At 34.6% G+C, this 27,565-nt stretch overlaps 1 protein-coding gene across 1 annotated transcript in view; it reads left to right on the top strand.

Moving 5' to 3' along the window:
• The window catches only part of LRP1B (LDL receptor related protein 1B), a gene marked incomplete at both ends in the record, with an annotated part of 1,929,155 nt that overhangs the window by 1,850,847 nt on the left and 50,743 nt on the right, over positions 1-27,565 (top strand). Inside the window, 4 exons of the mRNA XM_080928219.1 lie at positions 4,752-4,868; positions 6,167-6,340; positions 8,058-8,183; positions 16,732-16,896. Of these exons, the coding sequence (XP_080784345.1) occupies positions 4,752-4,868; positions 6,167-6,340; positions 8,058-8,183; positions 16,732-16,896 (582 nt within the window). The remainder of the gene's footprint in view (positions 1-4,751; positions 4,869-6,166; positions 6,341-8,057; positions 8,184-16,731; positions 16,897-27,565) is intronic.

Raw genomic sequence — 27,565 nt, 5'->3', positions numbered from 1 at the left:
CAACATGACACACAAACACAACACAATTAAGCCTCAACCCTTACTTTCTTTTTCATCCCCAGGACCTAAATAACCCTAAGAGTCCAGTAGTCTTCACAAATTCTTACATATTAAAATTGCAATCTCTTTAAAATATCCAATCTCTTTTAAAAATCAGTTTTTTTTGTTTTTTTGTTTTTTTTTTTTTACAATTTAAAGTCTCTAAACTATGGGCTCCACTTCTTCCATTAAGAGGAAAGAATATCAAGGAACAGTCAAAATCAAAAGCAAATTCAAACCCTAACCATCCAATATCTGGTATCTACTCATGAACTTCTGGGCTCCTCCAAGAGCTTGGGTCACTTCTCCCATTGTATCACACACATTGTCCTCTTGGGTTCAGTTGCCTGTTCTCCCCTGGTGCTGCTGTTCTTTGTGGTCATCTCATGGCACTGGCATCAGAAAAACACTGCTATCCTGGTGCATTAATTGCAACTGAGGCTGTACCTTCACCAATGGTCTTTCATGGCATCTCACAGTACCGAGCCTCAGCTGCTCTCCATGACTCCTTCTTTCCTTCAAAACTGGTACCATCTAGGCGACTCTTACACATTACCAAGTCCAGCTACAGCATGAGGTACAACCTTGTCTATCTTTGAAACACAGTCTCCCTATGCTCACAGAAAAAATTCCCAGAAGTTTACACCTCAATGATCCTGGTCTCTTCTTAATCACCACTAATTTCTTAGTTCCATCAATCCTCCCAGTAATGCGAAGGTTTTGCTTTAGTAGTTCTAGTATCTTGTCAGTCACAGCTAACCAAAAACCACAGCAACAGCCCTGATAAAAGTCTTTATTTTTCCCTCTGAAATCACAAGCCAGGCCTCCATCTTCTGCACTGTTCTCAACATTATCTTCCAAGCTCCTACAGAACATCCCACAGAGCTCTTAACATCCCAATGGCTCTTCTAGCTCAAAGTTCCAAAGTGCTTCCACAGTCCACCACAAAACATGGTCAGGTTGCCACAGGAATACTCCAATTCTGGTACCATCTTCTATACTAGGCAGGGTTCTTTAGAGTCACAGAACTTATGAGTAGTCACTATATAGCAAGGAATTTTTGGTGACTTTCAGAATGTAGTTCAACTTCCTAACAATGGTTGGCAGCAGCTGTGAAGTCCAAAGATCTATCAGATGCTTAGTACTACAAGGCAAGGAGGCAGAGAAAAAGCCTTTCTTCTTCCAAAGTCCTTAAATAAGTCTCCAACAGAAGGTGTGTCTCAGATTAAAGGTGTGAACCACCACACCGGATTCTGGGACATACTTACCTTGATCCAGATGATCTTGAGCTCAGAGATCTCCTTGCCTTAGTATCGTATGATTCATAGCCTCTGTGCCTCAAGATCAGGATCAAAGGTGAGCCTCCCAATTCTGGATTGTGGTTCATTCCAGATATATTCAAGTTGATAACCAGGAATAGCCACTACAATTACTTTCTTGTTTTACTAAAAAGCTGAAGAAAAACGCATAGTAACTTATTAATGGGTTATTTGTAATATAAATTCCACTTATATAAAACGTTTGTTATTTGCTGTATAATTTATACTTTTTGCATAATTCCATCCAATAGTCTACTTGTTGACAAGAGTTGAAAAAGTCATGTATACTTGTAATAAAAATATAATACATGTAATTGATATTTTTTATTCTTTTCTAGAATAAGCAAATGTAATCTAAAAAATGAAAAACTAATTTAACTGGGACCAAGTAATTTTTTAACCTCTTCATTTCATTACATAAAAGTGCAAGGTGGTTTTCCTTTCTTCTCTGAGACTGGACTGAATGTCACAGTGGAAAGCTGGATCATTTCAGAGCTCAAGTTACTCAGAATGACCCAGAAGCAACAGCAATTTAAAAACAGCAAGGTCCACAACACAGCCTACACTTTAACTCATGTTACACCATTCTTTAAAGGGTAGCTGGGCAAAGAACTTCCCTCTGTATTATTTAAGTCTTCATACATTTCCATACATAGGTTATATTTCAGCCACAACTATGTAATGAATTAAAGATCATCATGATATTGTTTTTAATGCAATTGTGCTTTTCTTTTACACTAATTGTTTAACTCTTTAAGTTTTGCCTAATATAAACTGTCTTTTATTCACATGGAGGTACACCAACACACTTTGATATTAATCCGCTAAATACATATTAATTGAAGGTGCATAATTTATTCAGTGAAAAGACTACCACAAGCTAAGAATCTGAAATAATTAAGCCTCCCTCCAGAATCCATGTGTCATAAATGATATTACTTTTCCACACTTGCATAACTTTACTTTTTAACATAAAGTATACATTAATGTTATCATTGCAAGAACATATAGGCAGAACCTCAATTTGTAAAATAAGTAACAGAGGAGAAACAACCTACTTTAAAACGTGTCTTTTTATATTAATTTAAAAATCTAACTTAATTATTTTACTTATTTACCTCCCAAATATTGCCCCAACCCTCTCCCCCAGCAGTACCCCTTTATAGTGTATAAAGTCTCTACATGATTAGGCACATCCACTGCCACTGAGGCCAGGAAAGGCAGTTCTCTGCTACATATGTGCCAAAAGCCTTGGCCCATCCTATGTAGGATCTTTGGTTGTTGGCCTAATCTCTGGGAGTTCTGCAGATTAGTTGACACTTTTGGTCTTCCTATGGGGATGCCTTCCCTTTCAGATTGTTCCATCACCTCCCTTACTCTTCCACAGGGGTTCCAGACTTCCATCTAATGATTGGCTATAAGAATCTGTTTCAGACAGCTCTTGGTAGAGGCTGTCAGAGGTCAGCCTTGCTAGGCTTCTATCTGTAAGCACAGCATGGCATCAGTAATAGTGACAGGGTTTGCTTCCTTCCTGTGGAATGAATTCCAGGTTGGGCCAGTCACAGACACTCTTTCCTTTATTCTCTGATCCAGTTTTTTCACTGCATTTCTTTTAGAAAGGAACGATTGTGGGTCAAAAGTGTTGAAGGTTGTTTAATGTCCTTATCCTTCCATTGAGCCATCTATTAACTGGAGGTGGTCTCTTCATGTTTTTTCCCAACTGTTGGATGTTTCAGCTAATGTAACCCCCATTGAATTCTGGAAGCCTCTCACATCCCAGGTCTCTGGGACTTTATAGAAGTTCCCCGCAGACCCCATTTCCATCCCCACCCTAGCACCTCTATTTTTATTCATTGTTCTGGCCCTCTGGGCTTCTCTCCTGTTCCCTCCCCTATACCTCTGCTTATCCCCAGTTTCTCCAGTTACTTCCCTTTCCCAACAAGGTTCTTCCCTATGCCTTCCATGATTATTTTTTCTCTCTTCTAAGTGGAATTGAACCATCCACATTTGGACTGTCCTTCTTATTTAACTTCTTAGAGTCTGTGGTTTGTATCTTGTGTTTCCTGTATGTTTAGCTAATATCCACGTATCAGTGATTACATACCATACATGTCCTCTTAGATCTGGGTTACCTCGGTAAGGATGGCATGAGAAATATCCTTTAAATAAAAAATTACTTTAGTTCTGTGTTGGTCACTCCCAGAGACCTAGTATGAAAGTGATGAGGAGCAGTCTTAGAAACTTGACAAAAGGAAACATATCAAGTGATACAACCTTACTTTAAAGTACTTTATCAGTCCTTTTTTATTGAATATTTTCTTTACTTGCACTTCAAATGTTATCCCTTTTCCAATTTCCCCTATGGAATGCCCCTTTCACATCACCCCTACCACTGCCTCTATGAAAGTGTTCCCACTAAAATATTGGGTAAAATCATAATAAACTAGCTATAATTAAAAACTCTTTAAGTTTGAACAGGATGATTAAGGTAACCTTACCTTGTTTGGATAAGATTTTTCTAATCACTTATTAAATAAATGCTAGCTGATGTGGATGCATGTTTTCAAGATTAGAGGTAGAGTATTTAATTTTTACTCACTCTCTACACCTCTGTGATATACAATGTTTGAATGTTATTATTCTCTTAGTGTGTGTGTGTGTGTGTGTGTGTGTGTGTGTGTGTGTGTTTGTGTGTGTGTGTGTGTGTGTTATTTATTCATTTTACATCCTACTCACTGCTCTGCTCCTGGGCAGGCTCTCTCACAATACTTTCTCCATCCCCCTTCTTCTCTAAACAGTAGGGGGCATCCTTGGGTATCTCCCAACCTTGACATGTACTTCCTCTACCACCAAGACCAGACAAGGCATCCCAGCTACAAGAACATATTTCATGTAAATGCAGCAGCTGTTGGGATAGTGTGTGCTCCATTATCTGAGACCCACATGAAAACCAACCTGCATATTTGCTGCATATATTTGGGGAGGTCTAGGTCCAGCTTGTTCATGTTCTTCCATTGGTGGTTCAGACGCTGAGAACTTCAAGGGTTCAAGTTGGTTGATTTTGTTGGTCTTCCTGTGTATTTTCTATCCTCTCGGGGGCTGCAATCCTTCCTTCTATTCTTCCATAACAATCTTTATTCTCCGTCTACAGTTTGGCTGTGTGTATCTGCATCTGTCAGAGTCAGCTTGCGAGTGGAGCCTCTCACAGGACAGCCATTCCAGACTCCTATCTGCAAGCATAATAGAGTATCATTAATAATGTCAGGGATTGTTGCTAGTGAATTTTATATTTCTTAAAGAAAAACTCTTATAAAGATTAAACATTGAGATAAAAAGTTAATAGTAAGTAATCTCAGTTTCTTTGTGTCTTGTCTCTGCATGTTGGTTTCTCAGGTCTGACTGTTGATCACTTTGGTGAACGCATCTACTGGGCAGACTTTGAGCTCTCTGTAATTGGCAGTGTCCTATATGACGGTTCCAGTCCAGTCATCTCTGTCAGCAGCAAGCAAGGTTTGTATGTTGCTTTTGTTACTGACATTAGTAATTGTGGTGACACAGACAGATTTATCGAGATTTCATATCTTAGATTTCTTCTAATTCTTTTAAGTTGCTGTATTTATGTGTTTATGTTAATTGAAATCTTTGACCCTGATGCTATATTGAAAAGACCAGGGCAGAGAATTCCTCAGCTTGGATAAATATGCGTAGTTACTACCCAAGGTATGAAATTATTTCATTGTATAAATCATTTCTGATTAGTGTTAGTCAACCTGCAGTTCTTTTGAAATTGTGATGATAGGCACAAGGAAACATGTTCCTGTGAGTTCTTGATTATGCACGTGGTATTAGGCCAAGTGACAAGTTTGGTAGCATGCAGAACCCCTCCCACCAACAATGCAGAGTCTGCTGTGTCCTCCAACTTTGTCCATTTTCCCTTCTGCTTTTCTAAACACCCTCTATTTTCTTTTCAGATTTTCTGTTTCATTCTGATTGCCTCATATTTTCTTTTCCTGGCTATCAAGAACATTGACACTATGTTTTTTTTCTTTGTCTTTCTTTTCCTTTTCTTAGTTCTTTCCATAATTTACCACAAGTGCAATCTTAATGTAGGAAGATGATTGTTAGTTACTAATATGTTAACTAAATTTTACTTTGACCAAGATGGATTTTAGAATTAAAAATTTAAAATATTAAACAATTAAATTACAATTCTCTGTCATGTGATTAAATTGTGCATTCATTTCACTTCTAGAGCCATTGCTTTGTTTGTTCTGTTCCTATTCTTCAATATTACAAAATAGTCCATTACTTTTACTTTAGTCTGGTACACTGTTGAAGAAAAAACTATTTATGATAAGTATATGCATAGTTATAATCTTGTTATGACATGATAAACCACTAGATCAAATGATAGAATTCAATTTAAAACTTGATCCATGAGACCTTTCTTTGTGCTACAGCTGAGGCATGCTTTGTTCTTGAAAACATGGTAGAGGCAATTTTTTGGCATATAATAACACCAAGATATTTTAGGTGAGACTTCAAAACAGGGATTGAAATGTTTGTTCTATATGTTGGAAGTGACATATTTATCACCTTACTTTAAATGTTATTCTTAATTTGAATTGATAAATAAAACAGTAATTGGATCTTAGATTGATCTAGACAGTTTTAAAATCTGAGTGTATATGCAACTTGTATTAGCAAATATTAATTTTAAAACTTTACTGTTTCATTATGCCATGGTTATATAAGGTACTTTGATAGTGCTGACAATGGCATTCTTTACTCTTTCTTGAACATTCTAGGTTTGTTGCATCCTCACAGAATTGATGTCTTTGAAGACTATATATATGGAGCAGGACCCAAAAATGGCATATTCAGAGTTCAAAAATTTGGTCGCAGCCCAGTAGAGGTCCTTGCTTTAGACATTGACAAAACAAAGAGCATTTTCGTATCACATCGCTATAAACAACTAAACTGTAAGTAAAATATTACAAACTTTTTCTTATTCTCATAAAATAATATATTTATAATTATGATAACTATGTCTGTATTTCTAGTACACTCACTAAGTTTGCCTTAGTGTCTCCAACCCACATTTGCTGTAAAAATTGTGAACACACTGCTATATTTTCTTAGGATTAAACATGTATATTAAAATAATTTTAAAAACTTGTAACTCTATATATCTACAATGAAGTTATAAGTATTCATCAATAATCACTTCACACTACTGTTTATAACAACTATTGTTTACCATATCAACAAAACTGTAGCCTCAAGAATGTTCATAGAGTCATCATTCAGGAATTGTATCTTCTCTGATTTGTAGTTTTTTTATACACAAGGTCTGTGAACCTAGAAAGAATTTTTAAATAAATCATTGAGAATTGAGATGTAGAGCTATATTTCAAACCAACTCAATGACAAATTTTAAAAGGACTGAAATTTTAAAATGATGTGTTCATAAGTGTTTATTAAATTGTTCCAATCTATTTATAGTCACTCTTTAATTTAAATAAAATAGATTTCATTCGGAGTGTTATAATTATCTGGAAAGACAACTATATTTATTTAAACTGTTGTGAGCAAATTCTTGCAGGACATAAAATCCCTTAAATACCTCCTTATATGCCGCTTTCCATCCTGAACATCTTCTTTTTTTTTTTTTTTGGGTCTATGGTAAACATAAGGACACTTTATGCTACCTTATAGTTCTACGTAATTCATAATCACCACTGAGTACTGACAAATCTGCAATCTAAAGTCACTTTATTCCTATCCGAAGCACGGTAGTATATGAGCATTGGATCTTCACAGAAAGGGCCTGTGGTTTGGCTAGAATCTAGGAAACAACCTGAATCAAGTCTGATGACAGAAAATGCCCATTAGATAAACATTTAGATAAGATGAATTTAGTGCTCAGTCTCACATGTTTGCAAACCCTCACACAATAAACAGGGAGTTTGTTTTAATATGTTTCAACCAATATTCCTTTTTAAATTTTGAACTTACAAAAGCACATGAATTTTGTGACTTTGTGAGTACCAATGATAAGTTATTTTCATTATTATTGATATTATTAATGAAAACTGTACAGTGATTAAAACTCTATGACAATTAGAAATTGAGTTTTGGGCCCCCAAACATTTCAGTTGGGTGTAATTTTATGAGCAGGGAGGTCTACTGAAAATTTAAAATAGTAAGATTTCAGCAAAATGCTCAGTGAATAAATTCTTGTCTTATAGGCTCAATTCAGAGAAGCCACCAAAACGAACTCTTCAGTATTCTAGAAAAATCAATTACTAGATCATTATTAAAAATTATCCAGTGAGGAAAATAATCAACATAATTAACTGTATATGAACAGAACTAGAAAGGAAGCAGTGAAGTTTTCAACTCAAACCTAGACTAACTCCATTGAGAAATAATCCTGAAGTTATGCCAAATGTATAAATTAACAATTTCCCCTATAAAATGGGAAAATTCCTTATTAATAAATATATTTTCTAACAACTTGTATTACTGATAAAATAAATTGCTTATACTAAAATGTGAGAACCTCAGTAAAAAAAAATGTTTTGATTTCTTCTTTACATTGATTCATCTTTACAGCTTGCAGAATTTTACGTTTTTGAAACTTATTTCAACCTTTACCCCACATGTCTCTGTTTCCCTTTATTTTCTTTCCATAAGTACCCAATCCTTGCTTGGGTTTGCCTTGTGATTTTCTCTGCTTACTGAATCCTTCTGGAGCCACGTGTGTCTGCCCAGAAGGAAAATACATGATGAATGGAACGTGCCACGATGACCGTCTGTTAGGTAGGTATTTTCTGTCATTCTATACACTCAGATGAATTGTTCTATAACCAGGAAGAAGAAATTTTGAGTTTTGGAACTAAGCACTATTACCTTTTCTGTCAATTCATCTGACTTAATGTCGGGGGCTCATGAGCTTCTGTAACAACTCCTTTCTATAGAATATTCTCTACTTTCTTGCCTGTGCAAACAGAACACTGTACATTCACCATGTGATCAGTGGATCAACAACTGAAAATTTACTCTCAGAACATAATGTACAGTTAGTTATTTTCTATTTTATAAATTCTACTTTGAAGGCCTTGTTCCTATATTGATATAAATTCTAGCTCCAAATTCATTTATACATTCAATGTATTTTTTTCTAATTCCTTTGATTATATTATGTATACAGAACATTAATTGGTAAAACACAGAGTACTTCAGAAATTACCTTAATTTCTCATGTGAAATATTATTTTCATAAAGTACTATATAATTCTAATATATTACAGTAAAAGGAACACTAATATCTATTCCAATATTATAAGCAAGACATACATTAATTAATAGCCTAAGTTCTAATTTAGAAGTAAAGCTGACAATATTTTTTATGTAGGTTATATTCTTAAAGTATGAATTTAGAATGAATAGCCATATATCGGCAAATGGTATTTTTTAAAGGGTAAGATTCAAAACAAATCAGAAAAATGAAAAAATAAAAGGAAAAGTTTTTTTTTTCTTGAATACCCAGTAGATAAAACTCTTGCAAACTTACTGTATTAGTCATAATTGCAGCAATTCTATTTTTTAGAAACACAAATTTTATGTCAGACAAAACCAGCATGCTCCCATGCATTTTTGGATCACAGCAAGCATTTTGGAATGAAAGATAAATTTAGGATGTCTTCCCAGCAGGGTTTCTTACTTATTTTCTTCTGTAAGAATTCAATGCTCATCTAAGTATCATGTCTTCATCCCCATTTTGCCTCTCCTTTCAGACTACAAGCACCTTGTTTTCCAAGGTGAGTTGTGGGTTGCATTCACTTTAAACAACTCAGTTAGAAATAGTCTAAATCAAGTATTTATTTTTTGTAATGTCCATGTTTTAAAGATTGAATATGCAAACCTGAAGAAATTAAAAGATGCAATTAAGAATGATGTATACCAATAAGTGGTGTTATCTGCACAGTCACAGCTGAAACAGCAGGGGCCTACTTTCACTCTTATTAGGACTGAGATAATTATAAAATTTGAATATCATTTGAATTTCTTTTTTTTTCCAAATTAAGTATGTGATTTTATTTACACAGCTACTCCAGCACTGTCTAAAAGGTCTGAACAATTTACATGCTCACACTGTACAAGTGTATTCATTTCCCAATCACTGTTGCCAATAAAGAATTAGAATTTCTTTTAATTGCTGTCAATCTCACAGCAAAGAAAACATCTGATTGCTTTAATGTATGATCCCCATCACTAATACGATAAAACATCTCTTAGTAATTACTGGTTGTTCTTACTTTCTCCCACAAAATACATTTTATCAGTTTTACCCATTCAAGTAGTTACTCCTATTTGCAAAAGGTTCTTTACATCTTTCATATTTACTATGTCTTCTATGCATAACCTGTTGGCTTCTAGGTTAACGTTTGTCTTTATTCAGTGATATTCTTTGTGACAGACATTTAAAATCTTCAAGCAAATTTACGCATTTTTATCTATATGCAAGATTCTGTCCACAGATGTAGAATTATTCTTCTAATATCAAGCTTATTCTGTACAAACTCCGCAGATTTCTGGCCAGGCAATGCTTTGTTCCCAGCTATCCTGATCCCATCTCTGAAAAATAACAAGTACTGGACGGCACCGTGCCAGCCAGGCTTGGGTGTGCCATTTCAGAAAGGTGTGGCCAGATTCAGTTCCCTTCTATTTTTTTCAACAACTTTTTTTTACAAAACAAAGATAAATGTACAGATTTTAAACATTTTTTGCATAAAATTATACAATACATCTTTGTCAGTACTTTTTTTTCAGATTTTAAAATAATTTTACATAAAACTATATGAATATATTTTTAGGCAGTACTTTATTTTTTAAAGGTTTGATAGTATGCATTGAAAACTTAATAGTTACAATGAGCATAAAGTACATGTAAAACAAAATGTAACATGGAAATAGTAAAAGTTTTCTTGTTGTGTAAAGATTTTTTTTTTTTGTTTTGTTTTGTTTTCTTTATTTCTTGGACTTCATACAGTCTGTGAGTTGTTTCTGGGGGAGTGCGAGCCTCTGGGGTTAGCATCCCACTATCAGTGACTGCATATTATGTCTGTTCTTTTGTGACTGGGTTATCTCACTCGGGATGATTTTCTCTAGATGCTGCCATTTTCTTAAGAATTTGGTTAAATCATTGTTTCTGAAGGCTGAGTACTACTCCATTGTGTAAATGTACCACAATTTTTGTATCCATTCATCTACTGAAAGACATTTGGGTTCTTTCCAGCTTCTGGCTATTATAAATAGAGCTGCTATGAACATTGTGGTGCATATATCTTTGTTGTGTACTAAGGTTTCTCTGGGGTATATGCCCAGAAGTGGAATAGCTGGGTCTTCAGGTAGTACTATGTCCAATTTTCTGAGGTATGGCCAGATTGATTTCCAGAGTGGTTGTATTAGTTTGCAACCCCACCAACAGTGGAGAAGTATTCCTTTTTCTCCACAACCTCGCCAGCATCTGTTGTCATCTGAGTTTTGGATCTTGGCCAATCTGACTGGTGTGAAGTGGAATCTCAGGGTTGTTTTGATTTGCATTTCCCTGATGGCTAAGGATGTCAAGCACTTCCTCAGATATTTCTCAGCCATTAGATATTCCTCAACTGAGAACGTTTTGTTTAGCTCTGTACCCCATTTTTAATAGGGTTATTTGATTCTCTGGTGTCTAGCTTTTTGAGTTCTTTGTAAACCTTAGATATTAGGCCTCTATCTGATATGGAGTTGGTAAAGATCTTTCCCATTTGTTGGCTGCCGTTTTGTTTTCTTGACAATGTCCTTAGCCTTACAGAAACTTTGCAATCTGATTAAGTCCCATTTGTTAATCTTTGACCTTAGAGCTTGAGCCATTGGTGTTTTGTTCAGGAAATTTTCTTCTGTGCCAATGTGTTCTGAGGTTTTCCCTCCTTTCTCGTCTAATAGTTTCAGTGTGTCTGGTTTAATGTGGAGATCTTTGATCCACTTACACTTGAGCTTTGTACAAGGAGATAAGAAAGGGTCTATTTTCATTCTTTTGCATGCTGAGTGCCAGTTGGACCAGCACCATTTGTTGAATAGGCTGTCCTTTTTCCATTGAATGTTTACGACTCCTTTGTCACAAATCAGGTGACCATATACATGAGGGTTCATTTCTGGATCTTCTATTCTATTCCATTGATCCACATGCCTATTTCTGTACCAGTACTATGCATTTTTCAGCACAATTGCCTTGTAATATAGCTTGAGGTCAGGGATAGTGATTTCTGCATATGTCTTCTTGTTGTTGAGCATGGATTTCGCTATTCTAGGTCTTTTGTTGTTCCATATGAAATTGCACATTGATCTTTCCAATTCCATGAAGAACTGTGTTGGAATTTTGATGGGGAATGCGTTGAATCTGTAGATTGCTTTTGGTAGGATGGCCATTTTAAAATTCATTTGAATTTCTTATATGACATGATTTTGGATTTAGATTTAGACTGAAGACAGAGGAAACTCTGAAAGGACATGAAATTTGGGTATACAGAGGGTATGCTGAAACATTCACACTGTCAGGAAGAAGAACAGAGAAATGTGTTGGAAGCAAGTCTGCAGTTCCTGATAGAGATCTATGAATCATTTATGGTGATAATTGCTACTTTTCATGCAGTTAGTGAACAGATCCCATTACTGGCAAAGGATGATCCTTATTCTTTGTTATTCTTCTGCTATCTAGAGTACCTATGACCTTAGGTGTGCTGTGAAAATTAAGTGTTTTTATATATTACTATTTTTTCCTGGCTTGGTCAAGGATCTGTAATGTGTGGGAGTGTGCAGTGCATGAAACCTGTCTGTAACTGAGTTTATAAAAGTGCCAACTACTAATTTCAAATATAACCTTATCTCACAAGCCTCCAACCCACACATCCATAAACTGTGCCCTCATATTTTATTGTTCTCTTTCTACTTAAGCAATCAAATTTGTCATTGTCTGTGAAAATAAAGCAATGTGTTAGGAGGATAAATAAGATCACCACATACTTTTTTTGGAGTAACTAATCCCATGCATCTGTTTTCTGATATGCAAAATTGGTATAGCCTATTTCTTTAGCTCTTCAGGTGTTATATTCCTTATCTTCTATTGTTAAAAGGTGAACACAGAATATTTTAAACTTCATATAAAAATTTTACATTTAAATATTACTAGGCCTTTGTAGAACACTTACCTGTTTTTTTTTTTTTTTTCTAAACTGATAATAGCTGTGGCAGCTTAGTTTCAGATTAATATTTAGTTAGTGAGAAACACAATCTTCTGTTTAAATACAGACCTATTACTATAAGTTTGGAATGACTATATCTCAAGTTTAATTTTAACAGTGCTGTGTGTGCTTAATAAATCTTAATATTGGGATGTTCATTCTCCATCATGTGGATATTGCTCAGCACATGCATGTATCATTCATGTGTAATATGTACAAATATATGTGGTTGGAAATTAATCTTTCAAAACTGTTTTAAATATTTATCTTTAGTGTTGATATGAAGAATCCCTTTTGGGGTTTGTTCATTCTGAAGTAGTTAGACATATTTGGGATGCTATAAATTGAGAAAATATATTACTACAGTGAATACTTGATCTTCCCATAGTCAACATACGGTAGAGAATCCCATGTTTCACTGCAATGGGTACTTTACAATGAATATTCTCAGAGCTGTATTATCCTCACCTTCCAACTGCATGCATATATCACTGACTTCACTTTACTGGTCCTTCAGAATTTTTCTACTTTCATCCAACATACCTGGCTCTGCTCATATCATCCTCATACCACACAACCAGCATAATTCAAAAATGTCTTATTCAATACTTTGATGCCATTAACAATCTGCCATTATATTTAATCTCAAGCTTTCTAGGCTCTTCAAAGTATTGGTACCTGGGCAATATTCCAAATATAGTGGCCCTCTCATTCCATCCCTATTTCTTCCATACCTTGCTTACTGTCAACTTTCATTATTCTTATTAACCCTAGTCTGACCAGATATTCATTTATTTTTTATTTTTGGTTCTATATTTTACAAACACTACTAATAGCAGCAGTATTAATAGTAAATCTCATGAGCAGTCAAAAAATAATGTTTAGAAATAGTATTATTTCAAGAATTTATTGGATTGTACCAATACACAGTGCAAATCTAATTTTCAGCACTTCAACATTTTTCTGTTCTTGACAACATAAATAAATGAAATGACTATAGGCTATGTTATTGCATGAGTACCTTCATTGTGTATATTTAGAAATAAATATTTATAAAGTTTTAAGATGTTAATATTTGTCTCTATATTTTATTTGATTGTATACTCAGAATATTTAAATATTGACTTTGACATTAAGTTCAATAATCCAGAGAACAGATGTATTACCTCATATGGCTGATAACTGATAATGGAATAGAACAGAATACCAAAAATACTACTGGCAAAACTATGGCCACCTAATTTTTGAACATGGTATAAACATGTAGTTGAAAATGATAGCAGAGGATGGCATAGTCTAGCATCAATGGGAGGAGGGACTCCTTGTCTTGTGAAGGCTTGATTACCCAGTAAAGGGGAATGCCAGGGTGGTGGGGTAGAAATGAGTAGGTGGGAGGGAGAGTACCCTCATGGAAGCAGGAACAGGGAGATTCAGAATGAGGAGTTCTGGAAGGGAAACTTGGAAAGGGGATAACATTTGAATTTTAAATATATAAAATATTCAATAAAAACGAGAAAACAATAGCCTATTTATAAATAATGTTTATAAAACTGAATATATGATTCATAAAATGAAGTTAGATCCTTTTTATTTACCCCGTTAAAAATATCGTTTTAGTGGGTATAAAGATTTAAATTAAAAGTGCAGAAGACTGAAATTGCTAAGGGAAATGTTGAGAATAATCTTCAAGATATTGGGAAAGCAAGTAGATTGTGAATACTACTCAGGTACCAGGGGAACTATCCCCTCAAATAAAATTAAATTCAAAATGGCTACTAGAAGAGAAACCATCAATAGTGTAGCAGGAATCTGTAACAGTAAATATTAAACAATGGTGATTGGTTCCAGGCACCATGCCACGCTACTACATTCTATTCTTTATCCCTGGCAGTGGCAGCCCTCTTGGGACTCTCTGCCCAAGGAGGTCTCTCTGCTGTGGACCCTGTTTACATTCTCAGTATCTGCCCCCTGTGGTTATTGACAAAATTCTTTGTAACCAATAGAATCAAAACTCTTGACACTTGTAATTTATCAAGCCGATTTATATCAGTAAATTTTCATTCTGCAAAACACCCACACAATAAACTCAGAGCCAATTAATATTGATACAAACTTCACACCTAGACAGGACAAATTGTCTTGTAATAATCCATGATTTAAAGACACACGTGTCCATGTCACCCTCCTCCTCCATATTCTCTTCACCTTCCTCTTCTCCTATCTCTTGCCCACCCTTCCAAAACTCTCTGCCCACCTTACTTTTTCACTGTTCAATCACAAGCCTTGCCTTATCTTGTGGCTGCCCAACTGCATATAGATATCAACCACAGGAACCACCCCCCTAAAAAAAAGGAAGAAAAATCTATACCATTTATATTTCATATAGGGAATATTATACACATAATTTACAAAGAAGTACCAAAATTAAATATCAAAGAAACAAATGTCACATAACAAAAGTATTAAATGCAGTGAAAAGACTATTTTAAAAGAAAGAAAAAAGAAAAACATGTGAATAATAACTAATTTTAATATGATTAACTATCCTAGACACCAGGAAAGGACAAATTAAAGCTATTTTGAAATACTGTGTCGTCTTAGAATAGTTAGCATTAAATTATCTGACCACAATTATTCAAAGAAAATTCCAAAAGAAAAATGCTTATTTAATGCTGGTGGGTATAAATAAATACCATCACATAGAAATCAGTTTACAGACTTCACAAAATATTAATAATAAATTATTTTATGTCCCAATTATACCACTTATAAGCACTGTTTAATTTATTTTTTCCATGACAAAACACCAAAACATTTCATTGAAAATAGGCTTTTAGTTTTATAGCCTGAGAGTCCACAATGGTTGAATGGGGGCATGGTGAAAGGACAGCTGAGAGCTCATTTCTCAAACCTTAAGCACAGAGTAAGAGATGAACATAAGGACATAGAACAAACCAGATAGAAATGATGTCTTTTAAAACAGCCCAGACTGTTCCTGGTGACACTCCTCTTCTAAGAAGGTCACATATCCTAATTCCTTCTAAACAATTCTACTAACTTGGGACCAATTATGTCTAATATTAAATGAGGTGATCCAAATTCAGAAAGGAATAACAAAATCTCTCTCTTCTCTCTCATATATGGATCCTAACTTACAAGATAGACTTGTATCCATGTAAAATGTAAGAATAAAAATAAAAAACTGTGCTGGAGAGATAACTCAGAAGTTAATAGCACTGATTACTCTCCAAAAGTTCCTGAGTTCAATTATAAGCAACCACATGGTGGCTCACAACCATTTATAATGAGATCTGATGCCCTCTTCTGATGCAACTGAAAATAGCTAGGATGTACTCATCAAGAAATAAATAAAATCTTAAAAATTAGAGAAATAAAATTAGAAGTTAAAAAGGTGAGATTAATATTAGGTGTTGATTAAAGATAGATTATAGGCAAAAAGACACATGATTGATTCTAGAGGTATAAAGCCATTATTTTTCTAGATCAAGGTATATGCACGAATTCAACAGAATATTGAATCATCAAGAACCACTTTCCTTTCCAAAAACCCCAACATGTATTAGTTCTTTGAAACAGTGCTATAAAACATGGCCCATCTTTTGAATTCCGCTGAACATCATTGCTCTAGGAATTAATCATGGCTAAAAACTGAGACCTGTGTCACATCGACTCACTTAGAAAAAGTGACTTTTCTGAAATTGAGTTTGTGGTGAGTAGTTATTCAAATTGATCTTTTTTTTCTCTTGTATTTAAAACTATACCAAATCATTCTTTTACAGTGTTATGTAATATGTCAATCATAATGTGGTTAATAAACCTTAGTAATAAAAGGAAATATATCCATTGTAAAATACAATACATCTAGTATTTTTTGGTGAGTAATAACAAATATAAAGAATGATAACACCTATAAAGAAGTAAATGTACATCTGCTTTTATCTAGTGTGTGTTTGTTCTACTTTTAAGTTATATATATTTTGTGAAAAATTCTGATAAACAAATGTATATGTATTTATGAGGATTATTTGAATCCTTCTTAAACAACTTTTTTTTCTTATAACTAGATGACTCTTGCAAACTGACTTGTGAAAATGGAGGAAGATGCATTTTAAATGAGAAAGGTGATCTGAGATGTCATTGCTGGCCCAGTTATTCAGGAGGAAGGTGTGAAGTCAACCATTGTAGCAATTACTGTCAGAATGGAGGGACTTGCATACCATCCACACTAGGTAAATGTCTGAACCAACCATACTGCAAATTACTTTCATTTTCTTAATGGGTAAAACGTTTGAGTTATAAAGCCTAATAATCTTGAACTAACATAAATCATAATAAATTAAATTTAAATTAATATAGTAAAGCCAAAGGCATTTATTTATTATATCAAAACTCATATCATTAAATTAATAATATCAATGAAGACAAATATGAATTAGTATGTACTTTGTGGAAAGTAGAGTACTTGAACAAGAACAAAAACAACTAGCATTCCAAGTGCTTTTTAATTTTCATAATAAATACACATAATTATATATACACACACATTGAAAACAAATACATTTCCATATAGAAGTTTTATATATTTCATTTTAGTTAATTTTCCTTCCCTCTTTTTCAGACCTTATCTCCCTGTGCCATTTGCTCCAGTTCAAATTGATATTTTCACAGGGTGCGAAACATGGACATACCTTGCTTTTTTAAAGGTGGATGACCAGTATTGATGCTAAACTTAATTGAGAAGGCTTTCCTCTTTGTGCATGAGATTTTGGCAATTTTGTAAAACTTAGTTTTTCATAGTTACACAGATATATAATTGGGGTTGTGATTGTTTTTTATTGATCTGTGAGTTTTTCTCTGAAAGAACCATAATGCTTTTATTACCATAACTTTCTAGCTTAGCTTGAAGTCAGATAGTGTGTGTGTGTGTGTGTGTGTGTGTGTGTGTGTGTATTTGTGTGTGTGTTTGTATGTGTGTATGTATGTGTACACATTACCTCTTTGTGTGTGTGTGTGTATATATATATATATATATATATATATGCATATTATTGTTTTATATTTGTGTATGTTATAAATGTATTTTATGGTTGTTATTATTTGTGTATGTAGGTGCTGAAGCTTAATCAAATATATCGTTTTGTCTTACTTCATGAAACAGGGTTTGTTTAGTGATAAAGCTCACTATTTTGGTTATACTGTCCAGCCAGTAAGACTCCAGAATCAACCTGTCTCCATTTTCTCAAAGCTATATGTCTTAGAGTTTTATTTCTATGAACAGTCAACATGACCAAGGCAAGTTTTATAAAAGACAATATATATAAAGGGCTGGCTTACAGGTTCACAAGGTGAGTCGATTATCCTCAATGTGGGAGCTTGGCAACATCTAGACAGACATGGTGCAGGCAGAGATCTTCATCTGAAGGCTGCTATTAAAAGACTCATTCCTAGGCAACTAAAATAGGGACACACCTACTCCAACAGGGCCATACCTCCTAATAATGTCATTTCCTGACCCAAGCATTTATAAAACATCATATTCAACACTCTGGCCTCTATATGCTTGTTCAAACATATGTGTCTATGAGGATTATACCTTACCATAGCATAACGCAAAATACACTTAATCTTAACTCCAAAGTCCCCTTAGTCTATAGCAGTTTCAAGACAATGGATTACTATACAGCTATTAGAAACAATGACTTTATGAAATTCTGATAAAAATGGAGAGAACTAGAAATTATCATACTGAGTGAGGTAACCCAGTCACAAAAGAACACACATGGTATGCAATCACTTATAAGTGTATACTAGCCCAAAAAGTGCTCTGAATACCCAAAAAACAATTCAGAGACCTTATAAAACTCAAATAGAAGGAATGTTAGAATGTAAATGCCTCGGTCCTTCTTAGAAGGTAGAACAAAACATTCATGTGAGGAAATACAAGGTTAAATAGAGGAGGAGGGATTGAAGAAAAGATCACTCAAGGGCTGCCTCTGCTGAGGATCTACCCCATATGCAGCCACCAAGCCCAAGTACTATTGCTAATGCCAAGTAATGCTTACTGCCAAGATCCAGGTATGGAGGCCTCATCAGAGGCTCTGCCAGTCATGCAGATACAGGTGAGGATACTTGCACCTAACCATTAACCAGAACACAGGGACTCCAATGATAGTGCTAGAGAAAGGACTACAGGAAAAATAGGGTTTGCAACCTCATGGGAAGAGCAACAGTATTAACCAACCAAACCTTCCACAACTTCCATGGTCTAAGACACCAATGACTGAGCACACATGGAGAAACCTGTGGCTCAAGTTGAATATGTAGCAGAGGATAGCAGTGTTTGCTATCAATGTAAAAAGAGGCCTTTGGTCCAGTGAGGGCATGTTTTCCCAGTGTAGGGAAATGCCAAGGCACTGAGGTGGAGAGGACAATTGGGAGAGGGTGCTCCTTCATAGAAACAAGTTGAGGGAGGGGTGGATAGTAGTGGGGTGGCAGAAGGGGATAACATTTGAAATTTAAATATGGAGAGTATTCAATAAAATAATTTTAAAAAGTGTTAAATGTCCAAAGTTCAAGGTCTCTTCTGAGATTTATCCAATCACTTAAATGCAATTTCCAAAGCAAGACAGGTAACTAGCTACACAAAATCCAAACTCTGCATTTTCATGTCTGAAGTCAGATCTGCCTTTAGATCTCGAACTTCTTTTGCTCTGTTGACTACACCAAACTTCTTTCTCCTTAGCTGCTTCTACTGCCTGTTAGCAACTGTCCTTAGCAGATAACCCACGAATCTGGCATCTCTTGCCAGACATTTTGGGGTCTCCAAGGCAACTTCAGTATTACAGCTTTTTCCAATGTCTAGGATCCACATCATTTGGGCTTCACCAAAGGGTTCACTTTACTTCTCCAGCTCTGACCTCTATAGCACTCTGAGCTCAGGATAACTTCACTCAACTGCCATTGTTATTCATGTTCATCCCATGGTACTGGCATCTCCAGTAAAACACACTGGGGCCTTCTGCTCCAAGTAGACTTCATCATAGGCTCCCTTCATGATGTCAATTGTCGACTCCTTTGCATGACCCCTTCCGTTCTTGGTCATCAATGGCAAGTGAGCCTGCACTTTCACCAATGGACATCCAAGGCCTCACACATTGCCAAGACTCCGCTGTTCTTTATGATCCCTTCATGCTTTCAAAACCAGTACAATCCGAGTGACTCTTACATCACCAAATACAGCTACAGCATGAAGTACAACCTTGGCTGTCTGTCAAAGACAGCTTCTTGGTGCTCTCAGAAAACTTTAACAAGAAGATTTCTCCTCAGTGATAAATCACCATTAATTTCTTAGCCCCAGCTAACCATCACCAATTGTCCCAGTAGTTCTATTTTCACACTACGTCTAGAGCCATATGACCTAAGCTGTCAAGTTCTGCTGCTTTGGGGGGTCTAGAACATAGTCCCATTGGTCTATTACATTACCAACATTCTGTTTTCCAACTTCCTAAGCTTGGCTGTGCTGGAACTTGATCTGTAAACTGGCTTCAACTCAGACATCCGCATGCCTGTCTCCTAAACTTTGTGATTAAAAGTGTGGTTCACCAAGCCTGGATTTAAGTTTTTCATCACCTTTAACTCGCTCTGTCTGAGGCTGGCTTTGAACTCACAGATGTGCTTGGCTTTAACTCCTGGGATGAAAGCTGTATACCACCATGCCTTGACCTAAATTTAGCTGAATAAGATCTTGCCTCAAAGTCTTACTTCCTTCATCTGCTATCTCCTAGAACACAAGATTCAGCTACAGTTCAGTTTCTGGTGCTACTTTAATTATATACAATACATAAAGACATATGTATATATATACATATATATATAGTATTTTATACATTATATATAGTATTTTATACATTATATATATATATATATATATATTACATGTTTGCTTTCTCAGCTTATTATACTTGTATAAAATATTCTTCATGAAAGTTAACCAGAGAACGAAGTCTATGATGCGTGCTTCTGAGACTACCTTTGTCAATACAATTAATCTGAGTATCTTCACTTTAACTTTAGGCAGACTCTTCAGACAAGGGCAAAAAGTATTCACATTATTCACTAGAATATCATAAAAAAGAGTCTGTAGGCCACATATTGAAATTCTTCACTGACAGCTCTTGAGCCATGTCTACAGAATTCATATCACTCTCAGTAATAAAGTCATTTATATTCCTACTAGGATAGCTCATTAAGCCCTTTTAAAACCATTCACTGTTTTCCAAATCAAACAAGAGCATGGTGAGGCCTATAACAGCAGTGCCCCAGTTTCTGGTACCAACTTCAGTCTTAGTTAGGATTTTATTGCTGTGAATAGACACCATGACCAAGGCAAGTCTTATGAAGGACAACATATATAAGGAGATGGCTTACAGGTTCAGAGGGCTAGTCCATTATCATCAGTGTAGGACCATGGCAACATCTAGGCAGGTATGGTACAGGCAGAGCAAAGAGTTTTACACCCATTTATATTAAAGTGATATCTAATAACATTCTGAAGGTTATTATATTTGTGGTTTGCTCATTTATTTGTTGTGTTTTTGTACTTGTATATTAAAGCTTGCTTGTTGATATATAATGTGGTCAATTTTGAGAAATATTCCAAGAGTCACAAAGAACAATGTGTGTTTTCATTTTCAGCCTTGAAAACTATGAATATTGTTAATTATACTTGATATATTGCTTAGCTTAATTCTGAGGTTTCTTTATGATTTTTAATTTGAAGGATGTATCTAAAGATTAAAGATGAGAAAGGTGTTTTCAACCACTCATCATTCTTGTGTCTGGACCAATTAAGTATTTTATTCCTCTCAGTTTTTCTTTTATAAAATCAGTACAAAATTTAGTACATAAATATTTTATATTCTCTTGGTGAAGTGTTTCTTTCCTAAGAGTTCAGTGTCCATCTTCATTGTTTTGTTTTGGTTTTGTTTCTTTCTGATATGTTTTAGTTTGAAGTTTCCTACTTATTTCTTGTTTGGTAATCTGATTTTTGTTCTGCCTTTTACAATTATTAGATATTTTTTTCTGTATGTATGTGCTTCTTATATAAAAAACAGATAGTTTCATCATGCTTTCTTTTGGTTTTCTCTCATCTCCTTTTTTATTAGATATTCTCTGTATTTACATTTCAGGGGTTATCCCCCTTTGCACCAGTCCCAACCCGCTTACCCTCCCATAGCCTCCATGAATGTGCTCCCTCTCCCAACCTCCTTCTCCCACCTCAGGGCCTTGGCATTCCCCTAAACTGGGAAAATAAACCTTCATTGGATCAAAGTCCTCTCTTCTCATTGATGCCAGAGAATGATATTTTCTGCTGCATATGTACCTAGAGCCATGGGTCTCATAAGAATTCATTGGATGGTATTTTAGTCCATAGGAGCTGTGGTAGGTTTGGTTAATTAATAATTTTGTTCTTCCTATGGGGTTGCAGGCACTTTCAGCTCATTAAGTCCTTTCTCTAGCTCCTTCGTTGGGGTCCCCATATTCAGTCAAATGGTTAGCTGCAAGCATCCTTCTCAGGATCAGAATAGTTCTAGCAGGGCCTCTGAGGAGGTGTTCATACCAGGTTCCTTCCAGTAAGCACTATTTGGTATCAGCAATAGTGCATCAGTTTCATGGCAGTATGTTGGAGGAATCCCTAGGTGAAGCAGTCTTTGGATGTTTCTTTTTTCAATCCCTGATCCTCTATTTGTCCCAATTATTTCCTTCAGTGAGTGTTTTGTTGTCCCTTCTAAGAGGGACTGAGGCATCCACATCCTTTTCTTTGAGCTTCGTAATTTTTGTGAAATGTTTCTTGGTTATTCTATGTTTTTGTGAGCTAGTATACACTCATCAGTGAGTACATATCATTTGTGTTCTTTTGTGACTAGATTACCTGACTCGGGATGATAGCTTCAATCTTCATCCATTTGCCTAGGAATTTCATAAAGTCATTGTTTTTAATAGCTGAGTAGTACTCCATTGTATAAATGTACTACAATTTATGTATTCTTTCCTCTGTTGAAGGACATACTCCTAGTGTGTACAGCCAGAAGCAAGAGGATGACTTCACAAATGTTTCTCTGATAGCTTCAGGGTTTTACTCTACTAAATTGAATCTCACATAAGGTTTGTAGATGGAAGTGCTAGGATAGTCTTTGTAGATATGCTCTATTCTGTCTTGAGTAGAGTGAGAGGGTTATGATATTTATCATTATTTGCTTTGAAATTCCTGAGAATGAATTGCACAATGCATGTAAACTTAGCAATCATCATTTTGAGACATGCATCCTTCTCCATTATTTTCTTCCCTTGCAGCTCCACCTGAAGTATATTTACTTGGATTCCCTGTCTTGCTGTTGGGTTCTCTCATTACTCTCAGATTTGATTACACTACTGCGATTTCCTTGCATGCTGGAATATGTTGGTTGAAACTGACATATTTGAATAATTTATGTTTCTGTAACTTTCAGGTTTATTTTTTCCTAATACACAAATAAAGTCATTAAAAATAAATGTTAATTGTTATTTAAAGTTAGATTTTTTTAAAGGAAAATAAAGTTCACCATAACCTTTCTTTTCATCCACTTTTCCATTTTAATATTTATTATAAATATAACTACTCTATAGAAATTCTAAATCTAAAACATTATATGTTTCATTTATTTTTATTCACTTTATATCCCAATCACTACCCCTCTCTGTCTTCTCCCAGTCCCACCATTACAAATTCCTCTTCATATTGACCCCTTAGAGAAGAAAAATCCCCCTTGAGAATAAAATTTTAAAATGTTGTATTGGATAAACGTTAAAAACATGAAATACAGTTTACTTAAAGAAATAAACATTGCTTTGGTAAACTGTTTTAAGATGTAATCATTTAATGGTCATGAACTTTTGGCTAAGACAATAAAAATAGTAGAGCTCTGGTAAATTAAAAAAATTCATATCCTAATTGAATATTTTGACATCCTAATTTATAACTATTTTATTTAACCTATGTAGAATCTATGCAAATAAATGTCTGTAAAACATAAATTTGTTATCACTCATTCAGATATTTAAGCATAATATATAAATTTTATTTACTTACTGAATTTATTAAATCATGATTTCCACAGTTATTTGTTTAAGAAAATTATACTGTATATTTTTAGTATAAACAAGTTTTCATTTAATTTCATTCTGAGTCATAGCTGAATAACTGACAATAATTAATACCTAAGTACTTGGATTACAATTAAGCCACATACAAATAGTTTTTATGTATAGACATATTTTAAAAATATTTTTGTTATAGATGGAAAAATGTAATTATCTTCATAAGTGTTGTTTTGTGAAACAAATCCCCGTATGTACATCATGGATTTGTTTATTGTTGATTTACTTGAAGTTATGCCTTTGTAAAATTAGTATATAAACAGTGTACAATTAGAATTTACATCAGACTTAATTATACTGACAGTTGTATAGAAAGTAATAATTGAAGTAAAGAATATATGTATTTAACTAAAGAAACATATCTGAGAGCTATAACTAAATTAATTTCTCTTGAAGGAATGCATTTTATTCATTCATAATGATTTTTAATATAAATATTACTAAAATAAAATGTATAAACTAAATTAATGTAGCAGGGTAATCCACAGTTAAACATTGTTAATTGATTGCATTTAAAAAGATACACTAGTTCATTCTATGATCTGATCAAAGAATGATGAATTCAAGATAAATGATGCCATGGAAGAAATAATAAATTTTAGAATAAAGAATATTATATGTTATTCTTTTTATAAAAACTGCCCATGGTTTATAAAACTCTATATTCTATGAATATTTAATAAGAGATTGCTGGAATTTGCAGCTATATTTACATTTAGTAGTATTCTCATGAAAATTTGTTCTTTAAGGTAAAAATCTTTGTTCTTGGGCTATTTTAAAAATTATTAACATTAGCAATTATTAAATATCTGTTGCTTTAAACTTGGTATTTAGAGGTAAAATACAATTTGAATCAGATACAACTTAAATGAAAGGGGCTCTAGAAAGGGGAATGGTAAAAGATTGAACCTGAGAAGGCAGAGCAGACATAATCAGGGAGATATGATTAAGTGGGGATGAGGATATGAGAGTGATGATAAGGAGAGTGACGTTAGGACAAATGACATTAGAGTATATGAAAAAGGCATGAGAGTAGATGAATGGATACAAAAATTGTGGTATATTTACACAATGGAGTACTACTCAGCCATCAGAAACAATGACTTTATGAAATCCTTAAGAAAATGGATGCATCTAGAGAATATCATCCTGAGTGAGATAACCCAGTCACAAAAGAACAGACATAATATGCAGTCACTGATAATGGGATACTAACCCCAGAAAGCTCTGAACACCCCAGAAACCACTCACAGACTGTGTGAAGTTTACAAAAAGAAAAAAAAGAAAAGAAAAAACCATTATGCTCAAACCTTACACACCAAGAAAACGTTGTCTAATTCCAGGTTACATTCTGTTTTACATGTACTTTATGATCATTGTAACTAGTAAGACCTTAATGCATACTATCAAACCTTTAAAAAAAATGCCAAGTACTGACAAAAAAATGTATTAGTATACTTTTATGCAAAAATGCTTAAAATCTTTAATACATTTATCTTTGTTTTTTTAAATAAAGTTGTTCAATTAAAAAAGAAAAAAGAAAGAAAAATCCATGAGAAACATACAATCTTACAAGCTTTACTTTCATTGGAGACATTCTATAGGGTATAACAATCTCCAAGTAGCTATATACTATTAAACAAAAAGCCCCAAAAGCCAGTGTCTCCCTTCAAGTTCTTGGTTAAAGGAGTCTTGAGTAAACCCAAGTATGATCTATGCTACTTCTGTTGCTCTTGGATGCCTGTCAGACTATTCTCTCTAGAATATGGTTTGTTTTTATCAATAAGAAATTCTTTTTTCAAGAGAAGAAATGTCAATATTTCTGAAAATAACTGAGTTAGATTCTGAGCATTGTTAGGTTCTGCTAACTGGGGACAGCTTAGATACTTGCAATTTTATTAATTATTTTAACTTACTTTCAAAATGTTGCAACCCCCCCATTTCTCTCCCAGAGTTCTTGACCCTGTATCTTTCTGAGGATGCTTACCACCACCAGTCATTTTTGGGGCATCAAATATGTTCAGGATAAGGCACATCCTCTTCCTTGAAACCAGACAAGGCAGTTCTCGGCTGCATAGGGAAGGGGGACCTCAGACCAGCATCTGTATGCTCTTTGGTTGATAGCTTAGTCTCTAGGAGCTCCCAGAAGTCCAGGTTAGTTGATAGTGTTGGGTCCCTTTAGAGATTGCCATCCTCTTCAGCCTTTATTCCTTATTCTAACTCTTCCATTGATCTCCACAAGGTGAGTCCAATGCTTGGTTGTGAGTATCTGCATCTGTCTCAGTCAGCTTCAGGTAGAGCCTCTAGTAGGACAGCCATGCTAGGCTCTTGTCTGGAAGTACAACATGGCATAAGTAATAGTGTCAAGGTTTGGCATCTATCCATGGGATGGATCCAAAGTTTGCTCTGTCACTGGATAGTCTTTTTTTTTTTCCCTTCACTGTCTGCTCCATCTTTGTCACTGAATTTCTTTTAGGCAGGAACAATAGCTGCTTTAACTTTAGTACATTTATGGCTTACAGCAAAGCTATTAACACACTTTTATTTCTCTGTATGGCTCTGGTGGAAACATTATTAAGCCAATGCATGGATTCTTTGCTTCATTACCTCTGTCATGTGCTGCTTTCAATATTTTAACCATACTTATTTAATATTTATAGTTATAGATTATATGTTTAGATGTAATTCTCTCATTGTTCCTTACCTTCTGATTACTCTGCCACCCTCCAGTCACTTTTTTTATAGAACTTCTTTCTATGTTCTTTCTGAATCTGTTTACTTCTGCCTGTTTGTAACTGGGTGTGAAACTCTACAGGAGTGGAGGTAGCCTCGCAGAGCTTCCATCCCTGAACAAAACAAATTTTCTATATTGATGCTGGCATCAGAAACCAGAGGATTCTCAGATAGTGGTAGGACTTCATGAGCGTCATTTACCTTCAAAATGTTGCTTACATCCCAGTTCCCCTCCCAGAGTTATTGATTCCATCTTCTTTCTGAGTATGCTTTCCATCCTCAACCTTTTCTGCAATCAATGTTGGTAGTTTGGTTGGCTTACCCTTGTATAAATTTTAAGATTGAATTCCCAGGGGTGACTTCACATATGCCACTATACTGTCTTATCTGGCAAATATTGTTTCATTTACAAACATTCATTCACTTTTACTTAGTGTCTCTTCTCTAAGCCTTGGGAAGAAGATTGTGATATCACTGCCCCATTTATAGCTGTACAGTCCACAGTCTTTTATTTATACCTTGACAACTTATGGGACTCTTTATTAACCACTATCTATGGCACAAAGAAGGCTCTATTAATTGGTTGAGAGAAACAATAATCATATGAATAAATATGAGACTTCAGGAAACATCTTACTACTATGACCACTTAACAAAATATTAGAACCTGATTCTGTTCACCTTTAGAGCCTATAACATAGGCAGCCAAGTTACTGGTAGCATACCTAGTTTTTATATTTTATATTGTGTGAAGAAGAACTTAAATCAAATCATAAAATGGTTGATTTCTCATATAATATTCTTGCCTCTATTGCCTAGCCAGTAGGAATTAAGCTTCAAAGTCAATGCCAACTTGCCCTATCTATGTCCTACAGCTCAAATATTCGAGGTTCTCAGCAATGCAGCCTTACTTTCAAATTCTCAAAAAAAAAAAAAAAAAAAAAAAAAAAAAAAAACCCACAAAACATC

Source organism: Micromys minutus (assembly GCF_963924665.1).
Source record: "Micromys minutus genome assembly, chromosome: 13".
Classification (NCBI taxonomy): Eukaryota; Metazoa; Chordata; class Mammalia; order Rodentia; family Muridae; genus Micromys; species Micromys minutus.
This window is presented reverse-complemented; position numbering and strand designations above follow the sequence as displayed.